Source organism: Scyliorhinus torazame, chromosome 4 (assembly GCF_047496885.1).
Source record: "Scyliorhinus torazame isolate Kashiwa2021f chromosome 4, sScyTor2.1, whole genome shotgun sequence".
Classification (NCBI taxonomy): Eukaryota; Metazoa; Chordata; class Chondrichthyes; order Carcharhiniformes; family Scyliorhinidae; genus Scyliorhinus; species Scyliorhinus torazame.
The window spans coordinates 349,692,910-349,718,524 of NC_092710.1; the positions used below are offsets into that span (position 1 = coordinate 349,692,910).

The 25,615-nt window shown below is 46.0% G+C and overlaps 1 protein-coding gene across 1 annotated transcript in view; it reads right to left on the reverse strand.

Annotated features, from left to right (window-relative positions):
- The window catches only part of LOC140411509 (dynein axonemal heavy chain 6-like), a 1,703,852-nt gene that overhangs the window by 923,708 nt on the left and 754,529 nt on the right, over nucleotides 1-25,615 (reverse strand). The window contains exon 34 of the mRNA XM_072500595.1: nucleotides 2,711-2,897. Coding sequence (XP_072356696.1) covers nucleotides 2,711-2,897 — 187 coding nt within the window. The remainder of the gene's footprint in view (nucleotides 1-2,710; nucleotides 2,898-25,615) is intronic.

The following is a 25,615-nucleotide window of genomic DNA, read 5'->3' on the forward strand; positions in this document are numbered from 1 at the left end:
GCTTTGCAGGGTCAGGAGGTGAGTTACTTGCCGTAATATTTCTAGCCTCTGACCTGCCCTGGTAGTGATAGTATTAATGTGGCTTGTCCAGTTTCGTTTCTGATAAATGGTAACCCCCAAGATGTTGATTGTGGGGGATTCATCGAATCATAGAATTTACAGTGCAGAAGGAGGCCATCCGGCCCATTGAGTCCACATCGGACCCTGGAAAGAGCACCCCACTTAAACCCACACCTCCACCCTAACCCCGTAACCCAGTAACCCCACCCAACTCTTTTAGACACTAAGGGCAACTTAGCATGGCCAATCCACCTAACCTGCACGTCTTTGGACAGTGGGAGCACCCGGAGGAAACCCACACAGATACGGGGAGAACGTGCAGACTTCACACAGACAGTGACCCAAGCTAGGAATCAAACCCAGGTCCCTGGCGCTGTGAAGCAACAGCGATGGTAATGCCATTGAATGGCAATAGGTGGCGCGAATGTAACTTGCCACTTGTCAGCCCAAGCCTGGATATTGTCCTGGTCTTGCTGCATTTGGACATGGACTGCTTCACTATCTGAGGAGTTGAGAATGGTGCTGAACATTGAGCAGTCATCCGCATCCTACTTCTGACCTTTGATGGAAGGGAGGTCGCTGATGAAGCAGCTGAAGATGGTTGGGCCTCGGACACTCCCCTGAGGAACTCCTGCAGTGATGTCTTGGAGTTGAAATGATTGACCTCCAACCACCACAACCATCCTCCTGTGTGCCAGATATGACTCCAACCAGCAGAGAGTTTTCCCCGATTCCCATTGACTCCAGTTTAGCTCGAGCTCTTGATGCCATACTCGTGTGCAGTTTTGGTCTCATTTGAGGAAGGATGTTCTTGCTCTAGAGAGAGTGCAGCGAATGTTTACCAGACTGATTCCTGGGATGGCAGGTCTGACGTATGAGGAGAGATTGAATCGGTTAGGATTGTATTCACTGGAGTTCAAAAGAATGAGGGGGGATCTCATAGGGGCCTATAAAATTCTAACAGGACTGGACAGGGTAGATGCAGGAAGGATGTTCCCGATGGTGGGTGTGTCCAAAACCAGGGGTCACAGTCTGAAGATACAGGACAGAGATGAGAGTGGTGAGCCTGTAGAATTCATTACCACAGGAAGTAGTTGAGGCCAAAACATTGTGTGGTTTCAAGAAACAGTTAGAAATAGCACTTAGGGCGAAGGGGATCACATTATATGTGGGGAAAGCGGGATTTGATTGAGTTTGATGATCAGCCATGATCATAATGAACGGTGGAGCAGATTCGAAGGGTCAAACGGCCTCCAGCTGCTTCTATTTTCTATGTTTCTATATGACCCTACAATACAGATCACACTGCAATTAGCTGCTGTGAGTTGGACATTACTCAGATATGTTGCAAAATCACTCATTATTGAAATGAAATGAAAAATGAAATGAAAATCACTTATTGTCACAAGTAGGCTTCAAATGAAGTTACTGTGAAAAGCCCCTAGTCGCCACATTCCGGCGCCTGTTCGGGGAGGCTGTTACGGGAATTGAACCGTGCTGCTGGCCTGCCTTGGTCTGCTTTAAAAGCCAGCAATTTAGCCCTGTGCTAAGCCAGCGATTTAGCCCTGTGCTAAACCAGCCCCTTAGAAAGACCTTTCGGCTTCAACTCAGATTCCCTGGTGAGGAAAAGGAGAGAAACCTGGAGAAACTCAGCAAGTCAGGCTGCATCCATGGAGGGAGAAGTAGAGTTAATGAGAAATAGAGTTAACGAGAAATAGAGTTAACGAGAAATAGAGTTAACGAGAAGTAGAGTTAACGAGAAGTAGAGTTAACGTGAGCAGATTAATTGCACAATCCCTGAACAAGACTTTCTTTCCCATCCTAACTCTCCTTTCCTTGTGAATCGTCTGCATCTGAATTGGAAAAGTCATGGCAGCGTGTTTGATTGCAAACCCTCATGATGAACCGTTTACCTTGTGAACCTAGTCACTGACTGCTACGCTTCGAAAGTCATCACAGGCAGGCCTGATCATGCCCTCACCTGATGTGTGCACAAAGGCACTCGATCCAGCAGGGGTGTTGGGAAGTGACCAGGAATAGAGCATCCCTCCCTGACCACCCCCCAGCTGATTTCCCTAGCCGAACAGAAGCACAGTCCAATAAGTCCAGGTCAGCACAGACGTCACAGCTGTGATGTTCCTGACCTCCTGGTCACACTGGATATTCCAATGAATTTGAATGGCGGTGCTGCAAAGATGTTCTTCAGTAAACTGATTGGTGCTGTCGTTGACTGAGCTACAGAACCTTTGATGCCAACCACAGATTTAATATAATCGATGTGGGGACCGGTTTAGCTCAGTTGGCTGGACAGCTGATTTGTGATGCAGAACAAGGCCAGCAGCGCAGGTTCAATTCCCCTACCGGCTGAGGTTATTCATGAAGACCCCGCCTTCTCAACCTTGCCCCTCGCCTGAGGTGTGGCGATCCTCAGGTTTAATCACCAACAGTCAGCTCTCCCCCTCAAAGGGGAAAGCAGCCGATGGTCATCTGGGACTATGGCCACGTTACCTTACATCATTGATGCGCAAAAATAGATTTAATCAATTGTGTATGTGTTGTCAATTCTGTAATTTCACAATTACAAAAGTCCTGCAGTGAAAGAGCTTCAATAATCTTTCAGATGATTAGTTACAGAAGATTGATCTCTTACCTGTTGGGATAGCTGTTTGCTGGCCAGCTGATAGACATCAACAATCTTCCCAGAGAGAGACTTGGCTGACTTGAAGCCCTCGGAGAACAGCATGATTTCTGCGATGAGCTCGTAATCAGGCACCATCATTGCCACCGGCCGGAACAAGGATTTCAGGTTGTCTGGGAGTTCAAATCGTCCTTCATATCTGCAAGCAATGAAAACAAATGTAAATCTGACATTAGGAGCAGGAAGATTAGTCAACAGCGGTACGAGATTCGGCTGGCAGCATCAGGAGCCATCCCACTCTCCTGAAAAGGAAGGGGAGTGCAAAAGCAGCCAATTAGGAGTCCCACCTCCCAGGAGGTAGCTGAGCCAATCTCACTACTCAGGACCACAGCTTGGTCCTGATATTGGGGGCGCGATGCCCAATCTCACTACTCAGGACCACAGCTTGGTCCTGATATTGGGGGCGCGATGCCCAATCTCACTACTCAGGACCACAGCTTGGTCCTGATATTGGGGGCGCGATGCCCAGTCTCGCTCCTCAGGACCACAGCTTGGTCCTGATATTGGGGGCGCGATGCCCAGTCTCGCTCCTCAGGACCACAGCTTGGTCCTGATATTGGGGGCGCGATGCCCAATCTCACTACTCAGGACCACAGCTTGGCCCTGATATTGGGAGCGCGATGCCCAGTCACGCTCCTCAGGACCACAGCTTGGTCCTGATATTGGGGGCGCGATGCCCAATCTCACTACTCAGGACCACAGCTTGGTCCTGATACTGGGGGCGCGATGCCCAGTCTCGCTCCTCAGGACCACAGCTTGGTCCTGATATTGGGGGCGCGATGCCCAATCTCACTACTCAGGACCACAGCTTGGTCCTGATATTGGGGGCGCGATGCCCAGTCTCGCTCCTCAGGACCACAGCTTGGTCCTGATATTGGGGGCGCGATGCCCAATCTCACTACTCAGGACCACAGCTTGGCCCTGATATTGGGAGCGCGATGCCCAGTCTCGCTCCTCAGGACCACAGCTTGGTCCTGATATTGGGGTCCCGATGGGAAAATCCAGCTCAGTTTGTCACACACAGAAAATCCATCATTCGATCTCAGGATATAATCGAAGGAGTTCTTCAATCCAACCATCTTCAACTACTTCATCAGTGACGTTAACATAAAAGGTGGTGGTGGGACCAATCCCTGAGCAATACACAATGCCCATTAACAATCCTCTGCTAATGAATGACCATAGGAGCAGAAGCAGGCCACACAGCCCATCGAGTCTGCTCCACCATTCAATGAGATGATGGCGATCTGATACAATCTTCAACATCAACTTTCCTACCTTACCCCATAACCCTTGATTTTCTTACTGATTAACATTCTGCCTAACTCGGCCTTGAACATACTTAACGACCAAGCCTTTACAGTTATCTGCGGTAAAGAATTCCACAGATTCACTACCCTTCGAGAAGAAATTCCTCCTCATCTCTGTCTGAAATGGGCAACCGTTTATTCTTTGATTATGTCCTCTAATCCTCGACTCTCCCACAAGAGAAAACAACTTCTCAGAATCTACCCTGTCAAGCTCCCTGAGAATCCGATATGTCTCAATAAGGTCACCTCTCATTCTTCTAAGTTCCAATGAGCACAGCCCAACCTACTCAACCTGTCCTCATGAGAAAACCTCCCCATACCAGGCATCAACCTTCTCTGGACTGCCTACAATGCCAGTATTTAGAAAACGGAGCCAGAAAATAGCAGGGCTCTGGACCTTAACAGGCTAGAGTTTACAAGTGAAAAAATAACATTCATGTATGTGTGCCTTTGAACATGAAAAGCCCAATCATCTCCACCTGGCCTTCGATGTCACCATGGATAGTTGCTGGGTACTTTGCAACAAGTAACATGTTTCCTGGCTGCTCAAAGCCTCTTCACCATCTATGATCATCAAGTCAAAAGCATCTACAACACCTGATCAGTCCCTCGCCGCCTGCTGCCACACACTCACTGCAGACAGACCCACCACACACTGACACTCACACTGCAGATAGACTCGCACTGCACTCTGACACACACCCACTGCAGACAGACCCACCACACACTGACACTCACACTGCAGATAGACTCGCACTGCACTCTGACACACACCCACTGCAGACAGACCCACCACACACTGACACTCACACTGCAGATAGACTCGCACTGCACTCTGACACACACCCACAAACACAAAATGCTCCTCCCAGGCTGGACGCTCACAATTTTTCATTTCTATTTTGAGGAAGCAGAGGTAGCTTTCGGAATTTATGTTTGTAATGTTGGATATTAGAAATAAAGTTAGGTGAGTGTAATTTAGTGTTTGTGTGTAAGAAAGGGTAAAACATATTTATGTTAAACAAAGATGTTTGCAAGTATGGGGTTTTGGTTTAACTTCAGACCACGCCTGCATTGTTGAGGGAGTTTACATTGTGAAAAACAAGCAACAGCTCAAAGAAAGACTGAACTGTTGCTTAGCAACCTTTAGGTGAGGAAGAATTTTGGAGTTTAGTTTTAACTGGACCCAAGTCAGCTAGGTAGTGAAAGGGAAAGCAGCTCTCACAGCTCTGCCAGAAGCAAAGCAGAACAATGAAGTAATAGTCATCGAATTTACAGTGCAGAAGGAGGCCATTTGGCCCATCGAGTCTGCACCGGTCCTTGCAAAGAGCACCTAAGCCCACGTATCTACCCTATGCCCGTAACCCAATAACATCCACTTAACATTTTTTGGACACTAAGAATAATTTAACATGGCCAATCCACCTAACCCGCACATCTTTGGACTGTGGGAGGAAACCGGAGCACCCGGAGGAAACCCACGCACACACGGGGAGAACATGCATTCTCCGCACAGACAGTGACCCAGCCGGGAATCGGACCTGGGACCCTAGAGCTGTGAAGCAATTGTGCTAACCACAATGCTGCCCTAATGGGCAAGAAATAAGTCCCAGAAACTAAAGAACAGTGAGTTCTATGAATCCAGGAATGAAAACAAAAGTTGCAAGAAGATTTAAATCAAAAGGGAACTGAAAGTTGAACAAGGTACTGTTCATTGAAGTTAAAGTCAGGGCTGAAAAGTGCAGACCTGGTGAAGTTGGCTCGAGAGAAGCCAGGTACCTGAAGCAATCCTCAGTTTGGTGACCTGAGTACAGCATGTGAGGCAATATATAGTCTTGGTGGCTGGAAACCTGTGAGATTTTGTGGAAGCTTGAGTGAATGTGGTAATTCCGGACGAAGGAATGCTGAAAGGAAAGTTGGAAATCCTAGAAGCGGATCCTTGCTGGAAACAGCTGAGGGTTCGTATTGTTTGAAAGAATATTCTAAGGTGTGTCTTTTCAAGAGTACAGTTTGTAAACAGTTGTGTGATAACCATCGGGGGGGGGGGGGGGGGGACTTAAGGAGAAATCTATAGAAGTTCGGTTGGATGGCATCTGGTGCTTAGTTTCAGAGTTGGGTGTCTGACTACAGTTAACCTGTTAGGTTACAGGGGACTGTGTATTTACTGAAAATATTATAGCATAAGATATATTTTATAATCTGTGTGAGCCTTAAAATCTGCATACATCTGTGAAAATAAGTGGGGGTGAATGAGTTTTGTATTACAGTCAAATGTTTCATATTTAATAATTTTTTTTCTGTTGTTAATAGCTAACTACAGTCCTATGACTGTGTTCATCCTCGTTATCTAAATAAAAGTAAAAGTTACAGTCTTTTGAGCCAGGATTTAATCTGCAACTTTCCTGCCAGTAGTAACATCAAATGGGATCGTAACACGATCCATATCCCTGAGAGTCTCACCATGTAGGGGTATCCTCCTTGTCTGGGCGGCAGGTGACGCAATGGTTAGCACTGCTGCCTCATGGCGCTGATGACCCAGGTTCAATCCAGCCCCAGATCACTGTCCGTGTGGAGATTCCACATTCTCCTAGTGTCAGCATGGGTCTCACCCCCACAACCCAAAGATGTGCAAGGTAGGTGAATTGGCACGCTGAGTTGCACCTTACTGGAATGAAAGAATGGATACTCTGGGCTGAATTCTCCGATTTGGAGACTATGTCCTGACACCGGCGTGGGAATGGTGGCGTTTTACGACTGAAAAAACGGGGCAAAACGGCCACTGATACTCCGTCTGGTGGGGGGCTAGCAGGCACGCAGCGCAGAGCACCCGGCTCTAGCTGCCCATAAGGCCGGAAAATTGCCAGGTACGTGGCTGCACATGCGTACAGCGGCGGCCTGCAGCGGCAGCACCGTGCAACATGGAGCCGGCCACAAAATAGTGCCCCCCACTTTGGCCAGGCATGCCACCCCTGGACCACCCCCACCAGCGTCCCCAGCCCCTGTCAAAGCCCCCCTGCCCATGGATCAGCTCTCTCCCGACTGTGGCGGCGCTGGACTCGCTGCCACGCCGATTTCCCGACAGAAAATAGCATGAGTGACCGACACCCTCGGGAACCCAGCCCATCGGGGACAGGCATCGCGGGGGGGGGGGGTCCTCAGATAATGTCCTGAGGCTGTCCGGATGACGTACGGAGGACTCCTAGAGTACGTTTTGAAGGGGCGAAGCATCCCAAAGCGGCGCAGCCCCCGATTTCGGTGCCAACATGGATTCTCCGGCCGACTGCGATTTCAGCGTCGGACAGTGGAGAATCCCGCCCCCTAAATTTATATTTTAAAAAGTATTCTCCTTGTCGTCAACCTCTTCAGGAGCACCCATCTCTCCTGTTGTAGCTGTCAAAACTGCCGATCCTATGATTGGTCTGTCAGCCTTGGGTGACATTCCTTAATAGCACAACAAATGCTGAGATAGCCAATTGCTGAGCTGGTCTGAGACTAAATGCAGGCTTGGGATCACTATTTGGTCCTTATATTGGGTTCCTGGTGGATACAAGTAGTTCGAGAACAAAGAACAAAGAAAATTACAGCACAGGAACAGGCCCTTCGGCCCTCCAAGCCTGCGCCGATCCAGATCCTTTATCTAAACCTGTCTTCTATTTTCCAAGTATCTACTTCCCTCTGTGCCCATTCATATATCTGTCTAGATGCATCTTAAATGATGCTATCGTGCCCGCCTCTACCACCTCCGCTGGCAAGGCGTTCCAGGCAACCACCACCCTCTGTGTAAAAACTTTCCACGCACATCTCCCTTAAACTTTCCCCCTCTCCCCTTGAAATTGTGACCCCTTGTAATTGACACCCCCACTCTTGGAAAAAGCTTGTTGCTATCCACCTTGTCCATACCTCTCATAATTTTGTAGATCTAAATCAGGTCCCCCCTCAACCTCCGTCTTTCCAATGAAAAAAATCCTAATCTACTCAACCTTTCTTCATAGCTAGCACCCTCATACCAGGCAACATCCTGGTGAACCTCCTCTGCACCCTCTCTAAAGCATCCACATCCTTCTGGTAATGTGGCGACCAGAACTGCATGCAGTATTCCAAATGTGGCCTAACCAAGGTCCTATACAACTGTAACATAACCTGCCGACTCTTGTACTCAATGCCCCGTCCGATGAAGGAAAGCATGCTGTATGCCTTCTTGACCACTCTATCGACCTACGTTGCCACCTTCAGGGTACAATGGACCTTAACTCCCAGATCTCTCTTTTCAATTCACATCAATTTTCCCCAGGACTCTTCCATTGACCGTATAGTCCGCTCTTGAATTAGATCTTCCAAAATGCATCACCTCGCATTTGCCTGGATTGAACTCCATCTGCCATTTCTCTGCCCAACTCTCCAATCTATCTATATTTTGCTGTATTCTCTGACAGTCCTCCTCGCTATCTGCAACTCCACCAATCTTAGTATCATCTGCAAACTTGCTAATCAGACCACCTATACCATCTTCCAGATCATTTATGTATAAAACAAACAACAGTGGTCCGAGCACGGATCCCTGTGGAACACCACTAGTCACCTTTCTCCATTTTGAGACATTCCCTTCCACCACTACTCTCTGTCTCCTGTTGCCCAGCCAGTTCTTTATCCATCTAGCGATTACACCCTGAACCCCATACGACTTCACTTTTTCCATCAACCTGCCATGGGAAACTTTATCAAACGCCTTACTGAAGTCCATATATATGACATCTACAGCCCTTCCCTCATCAATTAATTTTGTCACTTCCTCAAAGAATTCTATTAGGTTTGTAAGACATGACCTTCCCTGCACAAAACCATGCTGCCGATTACTGATAAGTCTATTTTCTTCCAAATGTGAATAGATCCTATCCCCCAGTATCTTTTCCAACAGTTTGCCTACCACTGACATCAAGCTCACAGGTCTAAAATTCCCTGGATTATCCCTGCCACCCTTCTTAAACAAAGGGACAAAATTAGCAATTCTCCAGATCTCACCCGTGGTCAAGGATGCTGCAAAGATATCTGTTAAGGCCCCAGCTATTTCGTCCCTCGCTTCCCTCAGTAACCTGGGATAGATCCCATCCGGACCTGGGGACTTGTCCACTTTAATGCATTTTAGAATACCCAAAACTTCCCCCTTCCTTATGCCGACTTGACCTAGAGTATTTAAACATCCATCCCTAGCCTCAACGTCCGTCATGTCCCTCTCCTTGGTGAATACCGAGAAGGCAGCCACCACCCTCTCAAGAGTAATTCAGGATTGGAGTTGAATGTAACTGAAGTATTCTGGGACACACAAAGATAAAGGTTAAACCAAATTTATTTTAAGCAAAAATTAAAGCTGCATACAACACGGAACTCTCAGTCCTGGACTGGGATGGTGTTTAAAAGGCGAGATAACAAGTTCTAGCTGGACGGGCCTTTGCCTGTTACCATGGCAACTCGTACTCCACGAGTCCCCCGGGGAGGGCCAGTGAGGGTTATCACTGTGACTTTGCCAGAATCACTCAGAGCAAGTTCTTTTTAAATGGTTGAAACCAGTTAATAAAATGCTTGAGGAAATTTCTAGATTTGTGCAGAAGGACCAGAGGGGAGATAGGCAGATTTTGTGTCAATGTGTTTTAACTTGTAATGCATTGACTGAAAGGATAGTTCAAGCAAATACGTTTTAAATGGGAATTGGCTTGAAAAGGATACATTTTACAGTTTTATTAGGAACCTCGTTAAAAGAGGCAGCACAATGGACAGATTGGCCTCCTTCCGTGCTGCACTTTGAAGTACTTGTCAAACAAATTGATACAGAGCTTGTTCCTTCCTCATGTTGTGCATCGATCCTTTACAACAGCAGCGGCCAGAGCAGTGGCATCACGGCTGGCTCTGTTGTTCAGCAGGGAGGGTCAAAGTGCAGACAAGCAATGGTCACAAGGGACTCCATAGTCAGGGCACAGATAGGCGCTTCTGTGGTCATGAAAAAGACTCCGGGATGGTCTGTTGCCTCCCTGGGCCAAGATCCAGGATGTCACCGGCTGCAGGGCATCCTGAAGGGGGAGGGTGATAAGGCAGAGGTCATGGTATATGTTGGTACCAATGACATTGGTAGAAAGAGGGATGAAGTCTTGCATCAAGAATTCAGAGAGTTAGGCAATAGACTAAGGAGCAGGACCTCTCGGGTTATAATCTCTGGATTATTCCCGGTGCCACGTGCTCGTGAGTACAGGAATAGGAGAATAGCACAGGTGAATGTGTGGCTTGTGTTGATGCAGGAGGGAGGGTTTTAGATTACTGGGCCATTGGGACTGTTTTGGGGGAAGGTGGGACCTGTACAAGTTAATCTAAAACAGAGCAGGATAACATCCTTGCTGACGGGTTTGCAATGCTGTTGGGAAGAGTTTAATCTAGTTTGGCAGGGGGACGGGACGCACACTGATCGCAGAATAGGGACACAGTATAATATAGAAAAACAATCAGGTTAGAGGGAATACAGCGGTAGTACGTTTCAAGGTAGTAGAACATAGAACATTACAGCGCAGTACAGGCCCTTCGGCCCTCGATGTTGCGCCGACCTGTGAAACCACTCTAAAGCCCATCTACACTATTCCCTCATTGTCCATCTGTCTATCCAATGACCATTTAAATGTGCTTAGTGTTGGCGAGTCCACTACTGTTGCAGGCAGGGCTTTCCATGCCCTTAGTACTCTCTGAGTAAAGAACCTACCTCTGACATCTGTCTTATATCTATCTCCCCTCAATTTAAAGGTATGTCCCCTCGTGCTAGACATCACCATCCGAGGAAAAAGGCTCTCACTGTCCACCCTATCCAATCCTCTGATCATCTTGTATGCCTCAATTAAGTCACCTCTTAATCTTCTTCTCTCTAACGAAAACAGCCTCAAGTCCCTCAGCCTTTCCTCATAAGATCTTCCCTCCATACCAGGCAACATTCTGGTAAATCTCCTCTGCACCCTTTCCAATGCTTCCACATCCTTCCTATAATGCGGCGACCAGAATTGCACGCAATACTCCAAATGCGGCCGCACCAGAGTGTTGTATAGCTGCAACATGACCTCATGGCTCCAAAACTCAATCCCTCTACCAATAAAAGCTAACACACCGTACGCCTTCTTAACAACCCTCTCAACCTGGGTGGCAACTTTCAGGGATCTATGTACATGGACACCGAGATCTCTCTGCTCATCCACACTGCCAAGAATCTTACCATTAGCCCAGTACTCTGTCTTCCTGTTATTCCTTCCAAAATGAATCACCTCACACTTTTCTGCATTAAACTCCATTTGCCACCTCTCAGCCCAGCACTGCAGCTTATCTATGTCCCTCTGTAACTTGTAACATCCTTCGCACTGTCCACAACTCCACCGACTTTAGTGTCATCTGCAAATTTACTCACCTATCCTTCTACGCCCTCCTCCAGGTCATTTATAAAAATGACAAACAGCAGTGGCCCCAAAACAGATCCTTGTGGTACACCAGTAGTAACTGGACTCCAGTCTGAACATTTCCCATCAACCACCAAGGCTGGACAAGTAAGTCAACGCAAACTGGAGGAACAACATCTCATCTTCCGGTTAGGCACGCTACAGCCTTCCGGTCTCGACATCGAATTCAACAACTTCAGATGATTCGCTCTACCCCACCTAGACCCATTTGTTTTCATCCCATTACATGTGGGCAGCACGGTAGCCTTGTGGATAGCACAATTGCTTCACAGCTCCAGGGTCCCAGGTTCGATTCCGGCTTGGGTCACTGTCTGTGCGGAGTCTGCACATCCTCCCCGTGTGTGCGTGGGTTTCCTCCGGGTGCTCCGGTTTCCTCCCACAGTCCAAAGATGTGCGGGTTAGGTGGATTGGCCATGATAAATTGCCCTTAGTGTCCAAAATTGCCCTTATGTGTTGGGTGGGGTTACTGGGTTATGGGGATAGGGTGGAGGTGTTGGCCTTGGGTGGGGTGCTCTTTCCAGGAGCCGGTGCAGACTCGATGGGCTGAATGGCCTCCTTCTGCACTGTAAATTCTATGATAATTTCAACTGTCTCTTACCATTTCTTTCTTTCTTGTCTTTCTTAATATATATTTAACCCCCTCCCCCAATCTTATCCTTACCCCTTCTCCCCTTTGCTTCCGCCTTCCCCTCCCCCACATCTCCATCTGTCACAGTTTATCCTCTGATGTTAGTTTCTCTGCTGTTTGGCCTCTCACACCTTTTGTCCTCTCTGGGGACTGCCATTAGCGCTCTTTCCCCTTGGTTTCTGTGACTATTCGCACCCAGTTTCCCTGGGTTTCTGTGGCTATGACTCATCTTTCATTCTCACTCCACAGTATAAATATTTCCCACTTTCTCTGTCTGTTAGCTTTGACAAAGAGTCATCGGACTCGAAACGTTCGCTCTTTTCTCTCCCTACAGATGCTGCCAGACCCGCTGAGATTTTCCAGCATTTTCGCTTTGTTTCAGATTCCAGCATCCGCAGTAATTTGCTTTTGTTAAGTCAAAGCTGGATGGCCTTTATTTTATTGTCAAGAGTATTAAAGGTAAAAAGGACGAGTTGAGGGCGATGATTGACCTCTGTAATTATGATATGATAGCTTTCACAGAGACATGGTTGGGTGAGGGGCAGGATTGGCAGCTCAACTTCTCAGGATATAGAATCTTCAGGCAAGACAGAGGAGGCGGTAAAAGAGGAGGAGGCATTGCATTATGAGTTAAGGAGGCAGTTACTGCAGGAAGGAGAGATAATATTTTGGAGGGGGCATCAAATGAAGCTTTGTGGGTAGAGCTTAGGAATAAGAAAGGGACAACTCGTTGCTAAGTGTTTATTATAGATCCCCAGATAGTCAGCAGAAAATTGAGGAGCAAATATGTGCGCAATTTGCAGAGGGTAGCAAAAATAATAATAGGGTAATTATATTAGGTGATTTCAACATTCCCCAAATTAATTGGGATAGCCATTATGTTAAGGGTTTAGATGGAATAGAGTTCGTAAAATGTATACAGGAGAACTTTTTAGCTCAATATGTAGAGGATCCAACAAGGGATATTGCAGTGCTGGACCTAATTCTGGGGAATGAAGCCGGACAGGTGGTTGATGTGTTGGTGGGGGAGCATTTTAGTGATAGCGACCACAACATGGTACAATTTAATATGGACCAGGAAATAAAGAAGTTGCAAAAAAAGGATTTGGAGAGGGTAGATTGTAACAAAATAAGGCAGGATCTGGCCGTGTATTTGTATGACGTTCATGTCTCATGAAATAACTGTTAGAATTTTACAGGTTTTTATGAGATCCCACCTCATTCTTCTGAACTCCAGTAAATACAAACCTAGTCAACTCAGTCTCTCCTCATACGTCAGTCTCGTCATCCCAAGAATCAGTATGGCAAACCTTCACTGCACTCTCTCGACAGCAAGAGCATCCTTCCTCAGATAAGGAGACCAAAACTGCTCACAATATTTGTGATGTGGAGATGCCGGCGTTGGACTGGGGTGAGCACAGTAAGAAGTCTTACAACACCAGGTTAAAGTCCAACAGGTTTGTTTCGATGTCACTAGCTTTCGGAGCACTGCTCCTTCTTCAGGTGAATGACAATATTCGTGGTGTGGCCTCAACAAGGCCCTGTATAATTGTAGGTTTAGCTCAGTTGGCTAGACAGCTGGTTAATAATGCAGAGCAAGGCCAGCAGCACGGGCTCAATTCCTGTACTGGTTGAGGTTATTCATCTTCTCAACCTTGTCCCTCTCCTTCCCCTCAAAGGGGAAAGCAGTCTATAGTCATGTGGAACTATGGTGACTTTATCTGCATAATTGCAGCAAGACATTCCTGTTCCTGCCCTTGCATCTTCTCGCTCTGAAGGTCAACAGCCTTTTGCCTTCTTTATCGCCTGCTTTACCTGCTCGCTTATCTTCAGTGACTGGTGTACGAGGACACCCAGGTCTCGTTGCATATTCCACTCTCCTAATTTATACCATTCAGACAATAGTCTGCCATCTCATTTTTTGCTACCTCGTATTTATCCAAATTACACTCCATCTGCCATTCATTTGCCCACTCACTCAACTTGTTCAAATCACACTGAAGGATCTCTGTGTCCTCCTCACAGCTCACCCTCCCACCCAACTTGTGTCATCTGCAAATTTGGAGATATTACATTTTGTTCCCTCAACTAAATCATTAATACATATTGTGAATAGCTGGGGTCCCAGCACCGATCCCTGCGCAACCCCATTAATCACTGTCCCCCTATTTGAAAAAGACCCGTTAATTCTTACTCTTTGTTTCCTGTCTGCCAACCAGTTTAATATCCATCTCAATACATTATCCCTAATCCCATGCACTTTAATTTTACACAATGATCTCTTATGTGGGAACTTCTCAAAAGCTTTCAGAAAATCCCTCTGAAGGTGCAGTCATATAGTCAGGGGGTTTTCATAGAATTTACAATGCAGAAGGAGGCCATTCGGCCCATCGAGTCTGCACCGGCCGTTGGAAAGAGCTCCCTACTTAAACTCACATTTGCACCTTATCACCGTAACCCAGTAACCCCACCTAACCTTTTTCGACACTAGGGGCAATTTAGCATGGCCAATCCACCTAACCTGCACGTCTTTGGACTTGATTGGAGTGGGTCGGTTGTATAGCTATGCAGATGTTAGACTAGGTTTTAATGTCTCACATTTCGGGTAAGTACATTGGAACTAGCTCAGAGTTAAAGGCATTCACGGAGAGTCCCATAAAGCAGAGGAATCACCTATTGTTGGAAGTTTAAACTTCCAAGGCAATTCTCATATAGGTCTGTAAGTCAGGATTTCCACAGGGTCCTTATGCACATCTTCAGTCACGTGTCCAGTGTCCAATCATCCAGAGAGCTGAAAATATGGCTCTATATTTTCCTGTGACTGAGGCTCCTTAATAGCACACATCACCTTGTGGACCTTTCAACGAATAGTTCATTAAATTCTAATCTTGCACAAGTCACACTCTGCTGTTGGATGGAATGAGGAAAAAAGCACTCCGTTGAGATAATCCTTGGTGGAAGCCAAGCAGAAATGGCAGATGTTTATTATCAGGAAAGAAGCTGACAGCAATCCTGGAATTAATCAGCTGAGGAAAAGAAAGATGTTGAAGCTTAAAGAATAAATACACTAATCCTGGCAGGTTTAAACTAGAAAGCCTCTAAAACGTGTGACTGGAAACATCAAAGATTTCCTATTACAGCAGCGCTTGGGGATTAGAATTTAATGTCAGTCACACAGTTGACCCAAGGAGCCGAAGGAGGGGACAGACTGACAACATTGCCCTTTTGTGACATTTCTGCAGCTCTTCAAAGCAAAGCTGAGGGAGGGATGACCCGTTTACACTGCCACTTGGCTTTCTTCAAAGTGTGTGATCTTTATACACCAGTGGGATGAGCAAATAATGTTTATCTAGAGGCTGGTATGAGACCCAATGTTGATTGAGCCCCGCAGAGAGCAAACAGGATTGATATGCCACTCAGATTTGTCAGTGCCCAGGTACTTTAAACTGCTAACCCTGGACAGGAATGCTGCACCTTTTAAAAGAAAAGGTCATGTCTCCTGAAATAGCTTTTCAGTGGAGCAGAATCATTATTGATCAACACATTCCGTCTGCTTGTGCTTCTTGGAGTTTTTGGACATCACCATTTTCACCTCCTTTATTTTGCAGCCTGCCTTTTTTGCTCTTTCACTTCTGATTCTCTCTCTCTCTCTCTCTCCCGCCTCCTTCACTAGCACCCTTGTCACCCTCCTCTTGCATTTCTCTCGCTATCCTCCTATTCCTGTTTGCTTCATTTGTTTTTTTCATGATTCCTCTTCTTTCACTTGTTTCTCTCCCTTCATTTTGTTTCTCTTCCCTCCTCCGCTTATGTTTCTCTCTATCTTAGTTCTGTTTCTCTCCTTCCCCTCTTCTTCTGTTTCCCAAACATCTTCACAATTCCTCCCTTGTTCACCTCTGTTTTAAGAGCTATTTTGTTTCTTTAGGGTCTCGTGTTCAAGACAGGTTTATTCAGGCCCAGGGATTGGGAATTGGCCCAGGGACTTGGAAACTAGTCCAGAGTTTGGAAAATTGGCCCAAATCCAGGGATTGAGAAAATGGACTCGGAATTGGAAAATTGGTTCTGGAATTGGAAAAATGGCAAAGGGATTGGGAGCTGACCCAGGAATTGGCCGATGGATAGTTCAGCGAGGCATTGAAGGGATCATTATTGCACAAATAAGGTGGAACATTGGTGAATAGGCAAACAATGTCAGATGAGTGCATGGACACATTGCTATCAATATGCAAGTCCTGTCAGGGAGGGTGTGTCAGCTCGGTGGTGGGGTAAGGGAGGTTGCGCTAACCCGTTCTGGATGGGGTGGGGAGTTTCTTGTGAGTGGGAATTGAGCCTGGAGCCTGGTTATACCTGGGCAGGAACAGGACTGATGTCCTTGGGGGAGGATTTGTTCGGGTGGGTGGGGAGGGTTTAAACTAAAATAGCTGGGGGTGGGAGCCTATGCAAGGAGTCAGAGGAGGAGGAAACAAGGACAAAAAAGACAGAAAGGGGAATAAGAAAAGTGATAGGCAGATGAACCAAGTGCCAGATAACAGAGCCACAGTGAAAAATATTGAGAGCGAGACAAGTAATGTTAAAAAGACAAGCTTAAAGGCTTTGTGCCTTAATACGCGGAGCATTCAAAATAAAGCAGATGTACTAATCACACCAATCAACATAAACAGGTATGATATAATCGGGATTACAGAGACATGGCTGCAGGGCAACCAGGGATGGGAGCTGAATGTCCAGGGTACTCAGTATTTAGGAAGGACAGGCATAAAAGAAAAGTTGGTGGAGTGGCAGAGCTGGTTAAAGAGGAAATTAACGCAATAGTGAGAAAGGATATTAGCTCTGACAATGTGGAATCTGCATAAGTAGAGCTAAGAAATACCAAGGGGCAAAAACATTAGTGAGCATCATATATAGACTCCCAAACTGCAGTGGTGATGTTTGTAATGACATTAAACAGGAAATTAGAGATGCATGTGATAAAGGAACATCTGTAATTATGAGATTTCAATCTGCATCTCGATTGGCCAAATCAAATTAGGTACAATACCGTAGAGGAGGAATTCCTGGAGTATATATGGGATGGTTTTCTGGACCAATACGTTGAGGAACTAACTAGAGAGCAGGCGATTCTAGACTGGGTACTCTGTAATCAGAACGGAATCATTGGCAATCTAGATGTGCAAGACCCCTTGGGGATGAGTGACCTTAATTTGATAGAATTTTTCATCGAGATGGAGAGTGAAGTCGTTGATTATGAGACTCGGGGTTTGAACCTTAATTAAGGAACTACGATGGTATTAGGCGCAATTTGGCCTTGAAAGATTGGGAACGGTTACTTTAAGGGATGACAGTGGATAGGCAATGGCAAACATTCAAAGAGCGCATTGAGGAACTGCAACCAGTGTTTATTCCTGTCTGACACAAAAGTAAAATGAGAAAGGTGGCCAATCCATGGCTTACAAAGGAAATTAGGGATAGCATTCGAAGCAAACAAATTGGTCAAGAAAAACAACAGGTCTGAGGATTGGAAGTAGTTTAAAATGCAGCAGAGAAGGACCAAAGGATTGATTAAGAAGGGGAAAATAGAGTATGAGAATAAGCTTGCAGGGTACATAAAAACTGGTTGTAAATGTTTCTAGAGCTATATGAAGAGAAAAAGATTGGTGAAGACAAATGTAGGTCCCTTACAGTCAGAAACAGGGGAATGTATAATAGAGGACAAAGAAATGGCAGAGCAACTAAACACATACTTTGGTTCTGTCTTCACAAATGAGGACAGCAATCATATACCAGAAATGTTGGGGAACACAGGGTTTAGTGAGAGGGTGGACTGAAGGAGATCAATATTAGTAGAGAAATGGTGTTGGGGAAATTGATGGGTCTGTGTGCAGTTTTGGTCTCATTATCTGAGGAAGGATGTTCTTGCTCTCGAGGGAGTGCAGCAAAGGTTTACCAGACTGATTCCTGGGATGGTGGGACTGATGCAGGAGGAGAGATTTAATCAGTTAGGACTGTATTCGCTGGAGTTCAGAAGAATGAGGGGGGATCTTATGGAAATGTACAAAATTCTAACAGGACTAGACAGGGTAGATGCAGGAAGGATGTTCCCGATGGTGGGTGTGTCCAGAACCAGGAGTTACAGTCTGAAGATACAGGGTACACCATTTCGGACAGAGATGAGGACAAATATCTTCACCCAGAGAGTGGTCCGTCTTGGAAATCGTTACCATAGGAAGCAGTTGAGGCCAAAACATTGCATGTTTTCAAGAAGCAGTTAGATATAGCACTTAGGGCGAAGAATAACAAATTATATGGGGGGAAGGCGGGATTAGGCTATTGAGTTGGATGATGAGCCATGATTATAATAAGGAGCAGATTCAAGGGGCCGAATGCTCCTATTTTCTCTGTTTCTATTGTTCCCAAAATGCACAGAGGAAGTTTGCCATGTGGGGTATTTGCAGTATATACCATACTTGGAAACATCTGAAGGGGATTCCCAGCACATGTTTGGATGTGCTCCTCCAATGAGTCATTCTGGAGCTTGGAAACTAGGCTCAATATTTATTCCATTATTATTTCAGGGGATGTGGGTGTTGCCAGCCCAAATTGCCCATGAACTGAGCCAAGCGCTTTGACCATTTCAGACGGCTGTTAGGAGTTTGCCATATTGCTGTGGGTCTGAAGTTACATGTTGGCCAGACTGGGTAAGGCTGGCAGATTGATGAACCTGATTGTTTTTTACAATAATTCTGGCAACATCTCTGAGGCTAGCTATTTATTCCATATTTTTCTCAGTTGCATTTTATTTATTTTGCGTGGGTTTCCTCCGGGTGCTCCGGTTTCCTCCCACAGTCCAAAGATGTGCAGGTTAGGTGAATTGGCCATGATAAATTGCCCTTAGTGTCCAAAAAGGTTAGGAGGGATTATTGGGTTACGGGGATAGGGTGGAAGTGAGGGCTTAAGTGGATGGGTGCAGACTCAATGGGCCGAATGGCCTCCTTCTGCACTGTATGTTCTATGTTCTATTTATAATTAAAACCTCGTCTAACTTCTGGAAAACTATTGCACAGACCCACACCGCCTCCCTCTTGCCGTCACCCCCTGATAGCCCAAGGCAGTCACTCCCCATCCTCATCCTGTCTCACGGTCTCCCCCGATCTGCGATCTGCATGGGGACTGTTTTCCCTCCCACCCCACCCCATCCCTGCTCCAGACTTGATTCCCACTCACTAGATATTCCACATCCCCCACCCGGAGGCCCGATTCGATGTAACATCCCCCTCATCTGAACCTGGCACGGGTCAGCACAGCCTTTTCCATCCCCACCCCCCGGGCTGACCCGCTCTCCCCGACGGGTCTTGTGTATCGATAGCAACGCTGCGTCCACGTACTCATCTGACATTGTTCGCCTATTCATCAATGTTCCACTTCAGGAAAACAGAGATTTTGCACTGCAGCACTACACCTTGGCAATCTAGATCTGCCACCATTGCATGATCCATAATCATTGAATTAATGAACTCAGTAACTTGTGCATTTGAGCTCAGTTTCAATGTTACCATGTTTGCCAAATTAGATGGTGTTCCGATAGGATCCTCTCTTGGCTCAGCTCTCACCAAACATCTTTGTTGAGTCCCATGAGAAACATGTGGTTGATGGAATAATACCTTACCTAACCTGCATTTTTCCGCTATGTGGATGAGACTTTGCAAAACTTAAATTCGCAGCTTCAGGTAATAATTCCCTTCCATTTCTTTATGGACTCCACCTTGCACTCAAATTCACCTTCAAAATGTCCCCCCCCCTCCTGTCCCCAGGGGGTTTTCTACCCCAGTCTATCACAGTGGACAGCACGGTAGCACAGTGATTAGCACAGTTGCTTCACAGCTCCAGGGTCCCAGGTTCGATTCCAGGCTTGGGTCACTGTCTGTGCGGAGTCTGCACGTTCTCCCCGTGTCTGCGTGGGTTTCCTCCGGGTGCTCCGGTTTCCTCCCACAAGTCCCAAAAGATGTGTAGGTTAGGTGGATTGGCCATGGCATGTGGGCCTAAGTAGGATGCTCTTTCCAAGGGCCGGTGCAGACTCGATGGGCCAAATGGCCTCCTTCTGCACTGTAAATTCTGTGATCCTGTGAGTTCGATCACTATATTCAGCTTGATGCTGAAATTGGGTGCATCAAATACAGTCTGTGCGATAATGGCTCGCCGGATTTCACATTGTACATCACGTAAACTTATGAACGAATCTCAAACCGTCATTTTCTGCCCTGAAAACAGCCCAGTCTATCTGATTACCGTGGTAGGGCAATGTTGAAGCAATCACTGAAGCGTGCTGTTTCCTGCTGCTACTAAATAATAACAACATGATTGGTACTCGCCACTACCAGGAAGCTGCCGTCAAGCCAGAAATATGTTCTGCCTACCACACAAATGAGTAAATTTCAGTGCCAGTGTGATGCTAGACTAGTGGATCATATCAAACAGCATGTCCCTTCCGTTGTTCACAACAGGAAAGGTACAGACCGTACCCAACCAGCCCGTGTCTGCAAAGCTGAAAACAGTGTCCAAAGTTACATTTAAATTGTGCAATTGGACCACGTTTGGTAAATAATCCTCAGTGAGCTAAGATTAATGCTGACAACCAATTTAAGATTGTCAGTCAGGCTTGCAGTGCAGGGCATTTGCGTGTACTGGAAACAACATGTATTAATACACACGGCCCTGCTCTCCACAGACAGAAAGAGTATGTAAACACATTGCGCCTGTTTCAGCTAAACAAAATATGTGACAACCATTTACTGATTCATTCCACAGGGCAAATCAGGGTCAATTTGCCTCATTTAAATTTTAGACAATGCTTGGCAGTTAACTGGTGCATTCAGCATGGCAACACCTCTACCAATCAGAGTCCAACTAATCAGCACTCTCTAATGCAGTATAAATTTGTTCCTTTCCCTTACAATGCTTTGTTCTATTGTAAATTATCCTGGTGAGCACAAGATGAAAAGCTTCTTTTCAGCTGTACTCAAGTGGTGCACAACCAAAAGAAGACCTTTGATTCTTTCGGCATTGGGCACCACTCACAAGGCCAGACTGTCAAGTCCTAAGTGCTGTGAAAATATTGTAGTGAGCTGGCTTCTTGAACCACTGCAGTCAATGTGGTGTAGGTACATCCACAGTGCTGTTAGGAAGACAGTTCCAGGATTTTGACCCAACAATAGTGAAGGAATGGCATTATATTTCCATGATGTGGAGGTGCCGGCATTGGACTGGTGTGGGCACAGTAAGAAGTCTTACAACACCAGGCTAAGGTGCAACAGGTTTGTTTCAAATCACTAGCTTTCGGAGCGCAGCTCCTTCATCAGGTGAAGGAAGAGCCCACCTCTTCAAACTGCTGGCTCAAAGTAGAGAGGTCACCCTGTTAGGGGTTTTCTATAGGCCTCGGAAAAGTACCAGAGATGTAGAGGAAAGGATTGCAAAGATGATCTGGATAGGCGCGAAAGCAACAGGGTAGTTGTTATGGGGGACTTTAACTTTCCAAATATTGACTGGAAACGCTATAGTTCGAGTACTTTAGATGGGTCCGTTTTTGTCCAATGTGTGCAGGAGGGTTTCCTGACACAGTATGTAGATAGGCCAACGAGAGGCGAGGCCATATTGGATTTGGTACTAGGTAATGAACCAGGACAGGTGTTAGATTTGGAGGTAGGTGAGCACTTTGGTGATAGTGGCCACAATTCGATTACGTTTACTTTAGTGATGGAAAGGGATAGGTATATACCGCAGGGCAAGAGTTATATCTGGGGGAAAGGCAATTATGATACGATGAGGCAAGATGCATCGGATGGAGAGGAAAACTGCAGGGGATGGGCACAATGGAAATGTGGAGCTTGTTCAAGGAACAGCTACTGCGTGTCCTTGACAAGTATGCACCTGTCAGGCAGGGAGGAAGTGGTCGAGTAAGGGAACCGTGGTTATGAAAGCAGTCAAAACTACCTTGTCAAGAGGAAGAAGGAGGCTTCTGTAAAGATGAGACATGAAGGTTCAGTTAGGGCGCTCGAGAGTTACAAGGTGCTAGGAAGGACCTAAAGAGAGAGCTAAGAAGAGCCAGGAGGGGACATGAGAAGTCTTTGGCAGGTAGGATCAAGGATAACCCTAAAGCTTTCTGTAGATATGTCAGGAATAAACAAATGACTATGGTAAGAGTAGGGCCTGTCAAGGACAGTAGTGGGAAGTTGTGCTTGGAGTCCGGGGAGATAGGAGAGGTGCTCAATGAACATTTTTCGTCAGTATTCACATAGGAAAAAGACAATGTTGTCGAGGAGAATACTGAGATTCAGGCTACTAGACGAGAAGGGCTTGAGGTTCATAAGGAGGAGGTGTTAGCAATTCTGGAAAGTGTGAAAATAGATAAGTCCCCTGGGCTGGATGGGATTTATCGTAGGATTCTCTGGGAAGCTAGGGAGGAGATTGCTGAGCCTTTGGCTTTGATCTTTAAGTCATCTTTGTCTACAGGAATAGTGCCAGAAGACTGGAGGATGGCAAATGTTGTCCCCTTGTTCAAGAAGGGGAGTAGAGACAACACCGGTAACTATAGACCAGTAAGCCTTGCTTCTGTTGTGGGCAAAATCTTGGAAAGATTTCTCAGAGATAGGATGTATAATCACCTGGAAAGGAATAATTTGATTAGACATAGTCAACACGGTTTCGTGAAGGGTAGGTCGTGCCTCACAAACCTTCTTGAGTTCTTTGAGAAGGTAACCAAACAGGTGGATGAGAGTAAAGCAGTTGATGTGGTGTATATAGATTTCAGTAAAGCGTTTGATCAGGTTCCCCACAGTAGGCTACTGCAGAAAATACGGAGGCATGGGATTCAGGGTGATTTAGCAGTTTGGATCAGAAATTGGCTAGCTGGAAGAAGACAAAGCGTGGTGGTTGATGGGAAATGTTCAGACTGGAGTCCAGTTACTAGTGGTGTACCACAAAGATCTGTTTTGGGGCCACTGCTGTTTGTCATTTTTATAAATGACCTGGAGGAGGGCGTAGAAGGATGGGTGAGTAAATTTGCAGATGACACTAAAGTCGGTGGAGTTGTGGATAGTGCGGAAGGATTATACAAGTTACAGAGGGACATAGATAAGCTGCAGCGCTGGGCTGAGAGGTGGCAAATGGAGTTTAATGCAGAAAAGTGTGAGGTGATTCATTTTGGAAGGAATAACAGGAAGACAGAGTACTGGGCTAATGGTAAGATTCTTGGCAGTATGGATGAGCAGAGAGATCTCGGTGTCCATGTACATAGATCCCTGAAAGTTGCCACCCAGGTTGAGAGGGTTGTTAAGAAGGCGTACGGTGTGTTAGCTTTTATTTGGTAGAGGGATTGAGTTTTGGAGCCATGAGGTCATGTTGCAGCTGTACAAAACTCTGGTGCGGCCGCATTTGGAGTATTGCGTGCAATTCTGGTCGCCTCATTATAGGAAGGATGTGGAAGCGTTGGAAAGGGTGCAGAGGAGATTTACCAGAATGTTGCCCGTTATGGAGGGAAGATCTTATGAGGAAAGGCTGAGGGACTTGAGGCTGTTTTCGTTAGAGAGAAGAAGGTTAAGAAGTGACTTAATTGAGGCATACAAGATGATCAGAAGATTGGATAGGGTGAACAGTGAGAGCCTTTTTCCTCGGATGGTGATGTCTAGCACGAGGGGACATAGCTTTAAATTGAGGGGAGATAGATATAAGACAGATGTCAGAGGTAGGTTCTTTATTCAGAGAGTAGTAAGGGCGTGGAATGCCCTGCCTGCAACTCGCCAACACTAAGGGCATTCAAATGGTCATTGGATAGACATATCGACGATAAGGGAATAGTGTGGATGGGCTTTAGAGTGGTTTCACAGGTCGGCGCAACATTGAGGGCCGAAGGGCCTGTACTGCGCTGTAATGCTCTATGTTCTCTCTCCGAGAAGATAGCGCATATAGACACTGATATATTTCCAAGTCAGAATGGTTTATTTGTTTGTTTGTTATTTACTGCACAGAAGGAGGCCATTCGGCCCATTGTGTTGCACCAGCTCCCAAAGAGCAACCTAGCTGGTCCCATTCCCCAGCCCTATATCCATAACCACCGAAATTAATCACTTTCAAATATATATCCAGGTCTCTTCTGAAATCTCCTGAGGAATCCACTCCTCATCTCCCTCCCAACTTTCTTGCTGATCACCATGAAATTGTGAGCCCGAGTCACTGACATAACAACTAGTGGAAACAGAATATCCTTCTTTACTCTGTCAAAATTGTTCAACACCCCAATAAGGTCGCCGATTAATCTTCTTTGCTCCAAGGAGAACAAGTCCAATTTCTCCAATCTTTCCTTGCATCTAAAATTCCTCATTCCTGGTATCATTCTAGTAAATCTCCTCTGCACTCTCTCTGGGACTTTTAACATCCTTCCTTAAATAAGGTGTCCAGAACTAAACACAATACACCAAATGTGGGCTGACCAATGATTTGTAGAGGTGCAGCGTCACTTCCTTGCTTTTATTTGTTTGTTATTTACAGCACAGAAGGAGGCCATTCAACCCATCGTGTCTGCACCAGCTCCCAAAAGAGCAACATAGCTAGTCCCATTCTCCAGCCCTCTAAATTAATCACTTTCAAATATATATCCAGCTCTCTTCTGAACCTCCTATTGAATCTGCCTCCACCACTCTCCTCGGCAGCACATTCCAAATCCCAACAACTCTGAGTAAAGAAGTTTCTCCTCATCTCACTCCGAGTTCTCTTGCTGACCATCTTGAAATTGTGACCCCTAGTCACTGACTTGACAACTAGTGGAAACAGAATATGCTTCTTTACTCTGTAGAAATTGTTCAGAATTGTGAACACCTCAAAAAGGTCTCCTCTTAATCTTCTCTTCTCCAAGGAGAACAAGCTCAATTTCTCCAATCTTCCTTTGTCCGTTTGGCCAACTTGTCAATGCCCCTCTGAGGTCGTTCAGCACCATCCTCACAATTCACTAGACTCCCTGGCTTATTATCAGTGTAAATTTAGAGATTTTTCCCTCAGCACCCACTTCTAAATCATTTATATAAATCAGAAAAAGCAAGGATTCCAACACTGAACCCTGGGGAACTCCACTTTCAACTCGTCTCGTCTGAGAAATGCTCATCTATATTTACCCTCTGTTTCCTATCTCTTAGCCAACTACTAGTCCATGCTACCAAGGACCTTTCAAACTCAAACATTTTTAATTTGTTAACCAACCTGTCATTTGGCACTGTATCAAATGCTTTCTGAAAGTCCAAATATACAACATGCACACCCCTCCCTTCATAGAACATAGAACATAGAACATAGAACAATACAGCGCAGTACAGGCCCTTCGGCCCACGATGTTGCACCGAAACAAAAGCCATCCAACCTACACTATGCCATTATCATCCATATGTTTATCCAATAAACTTTT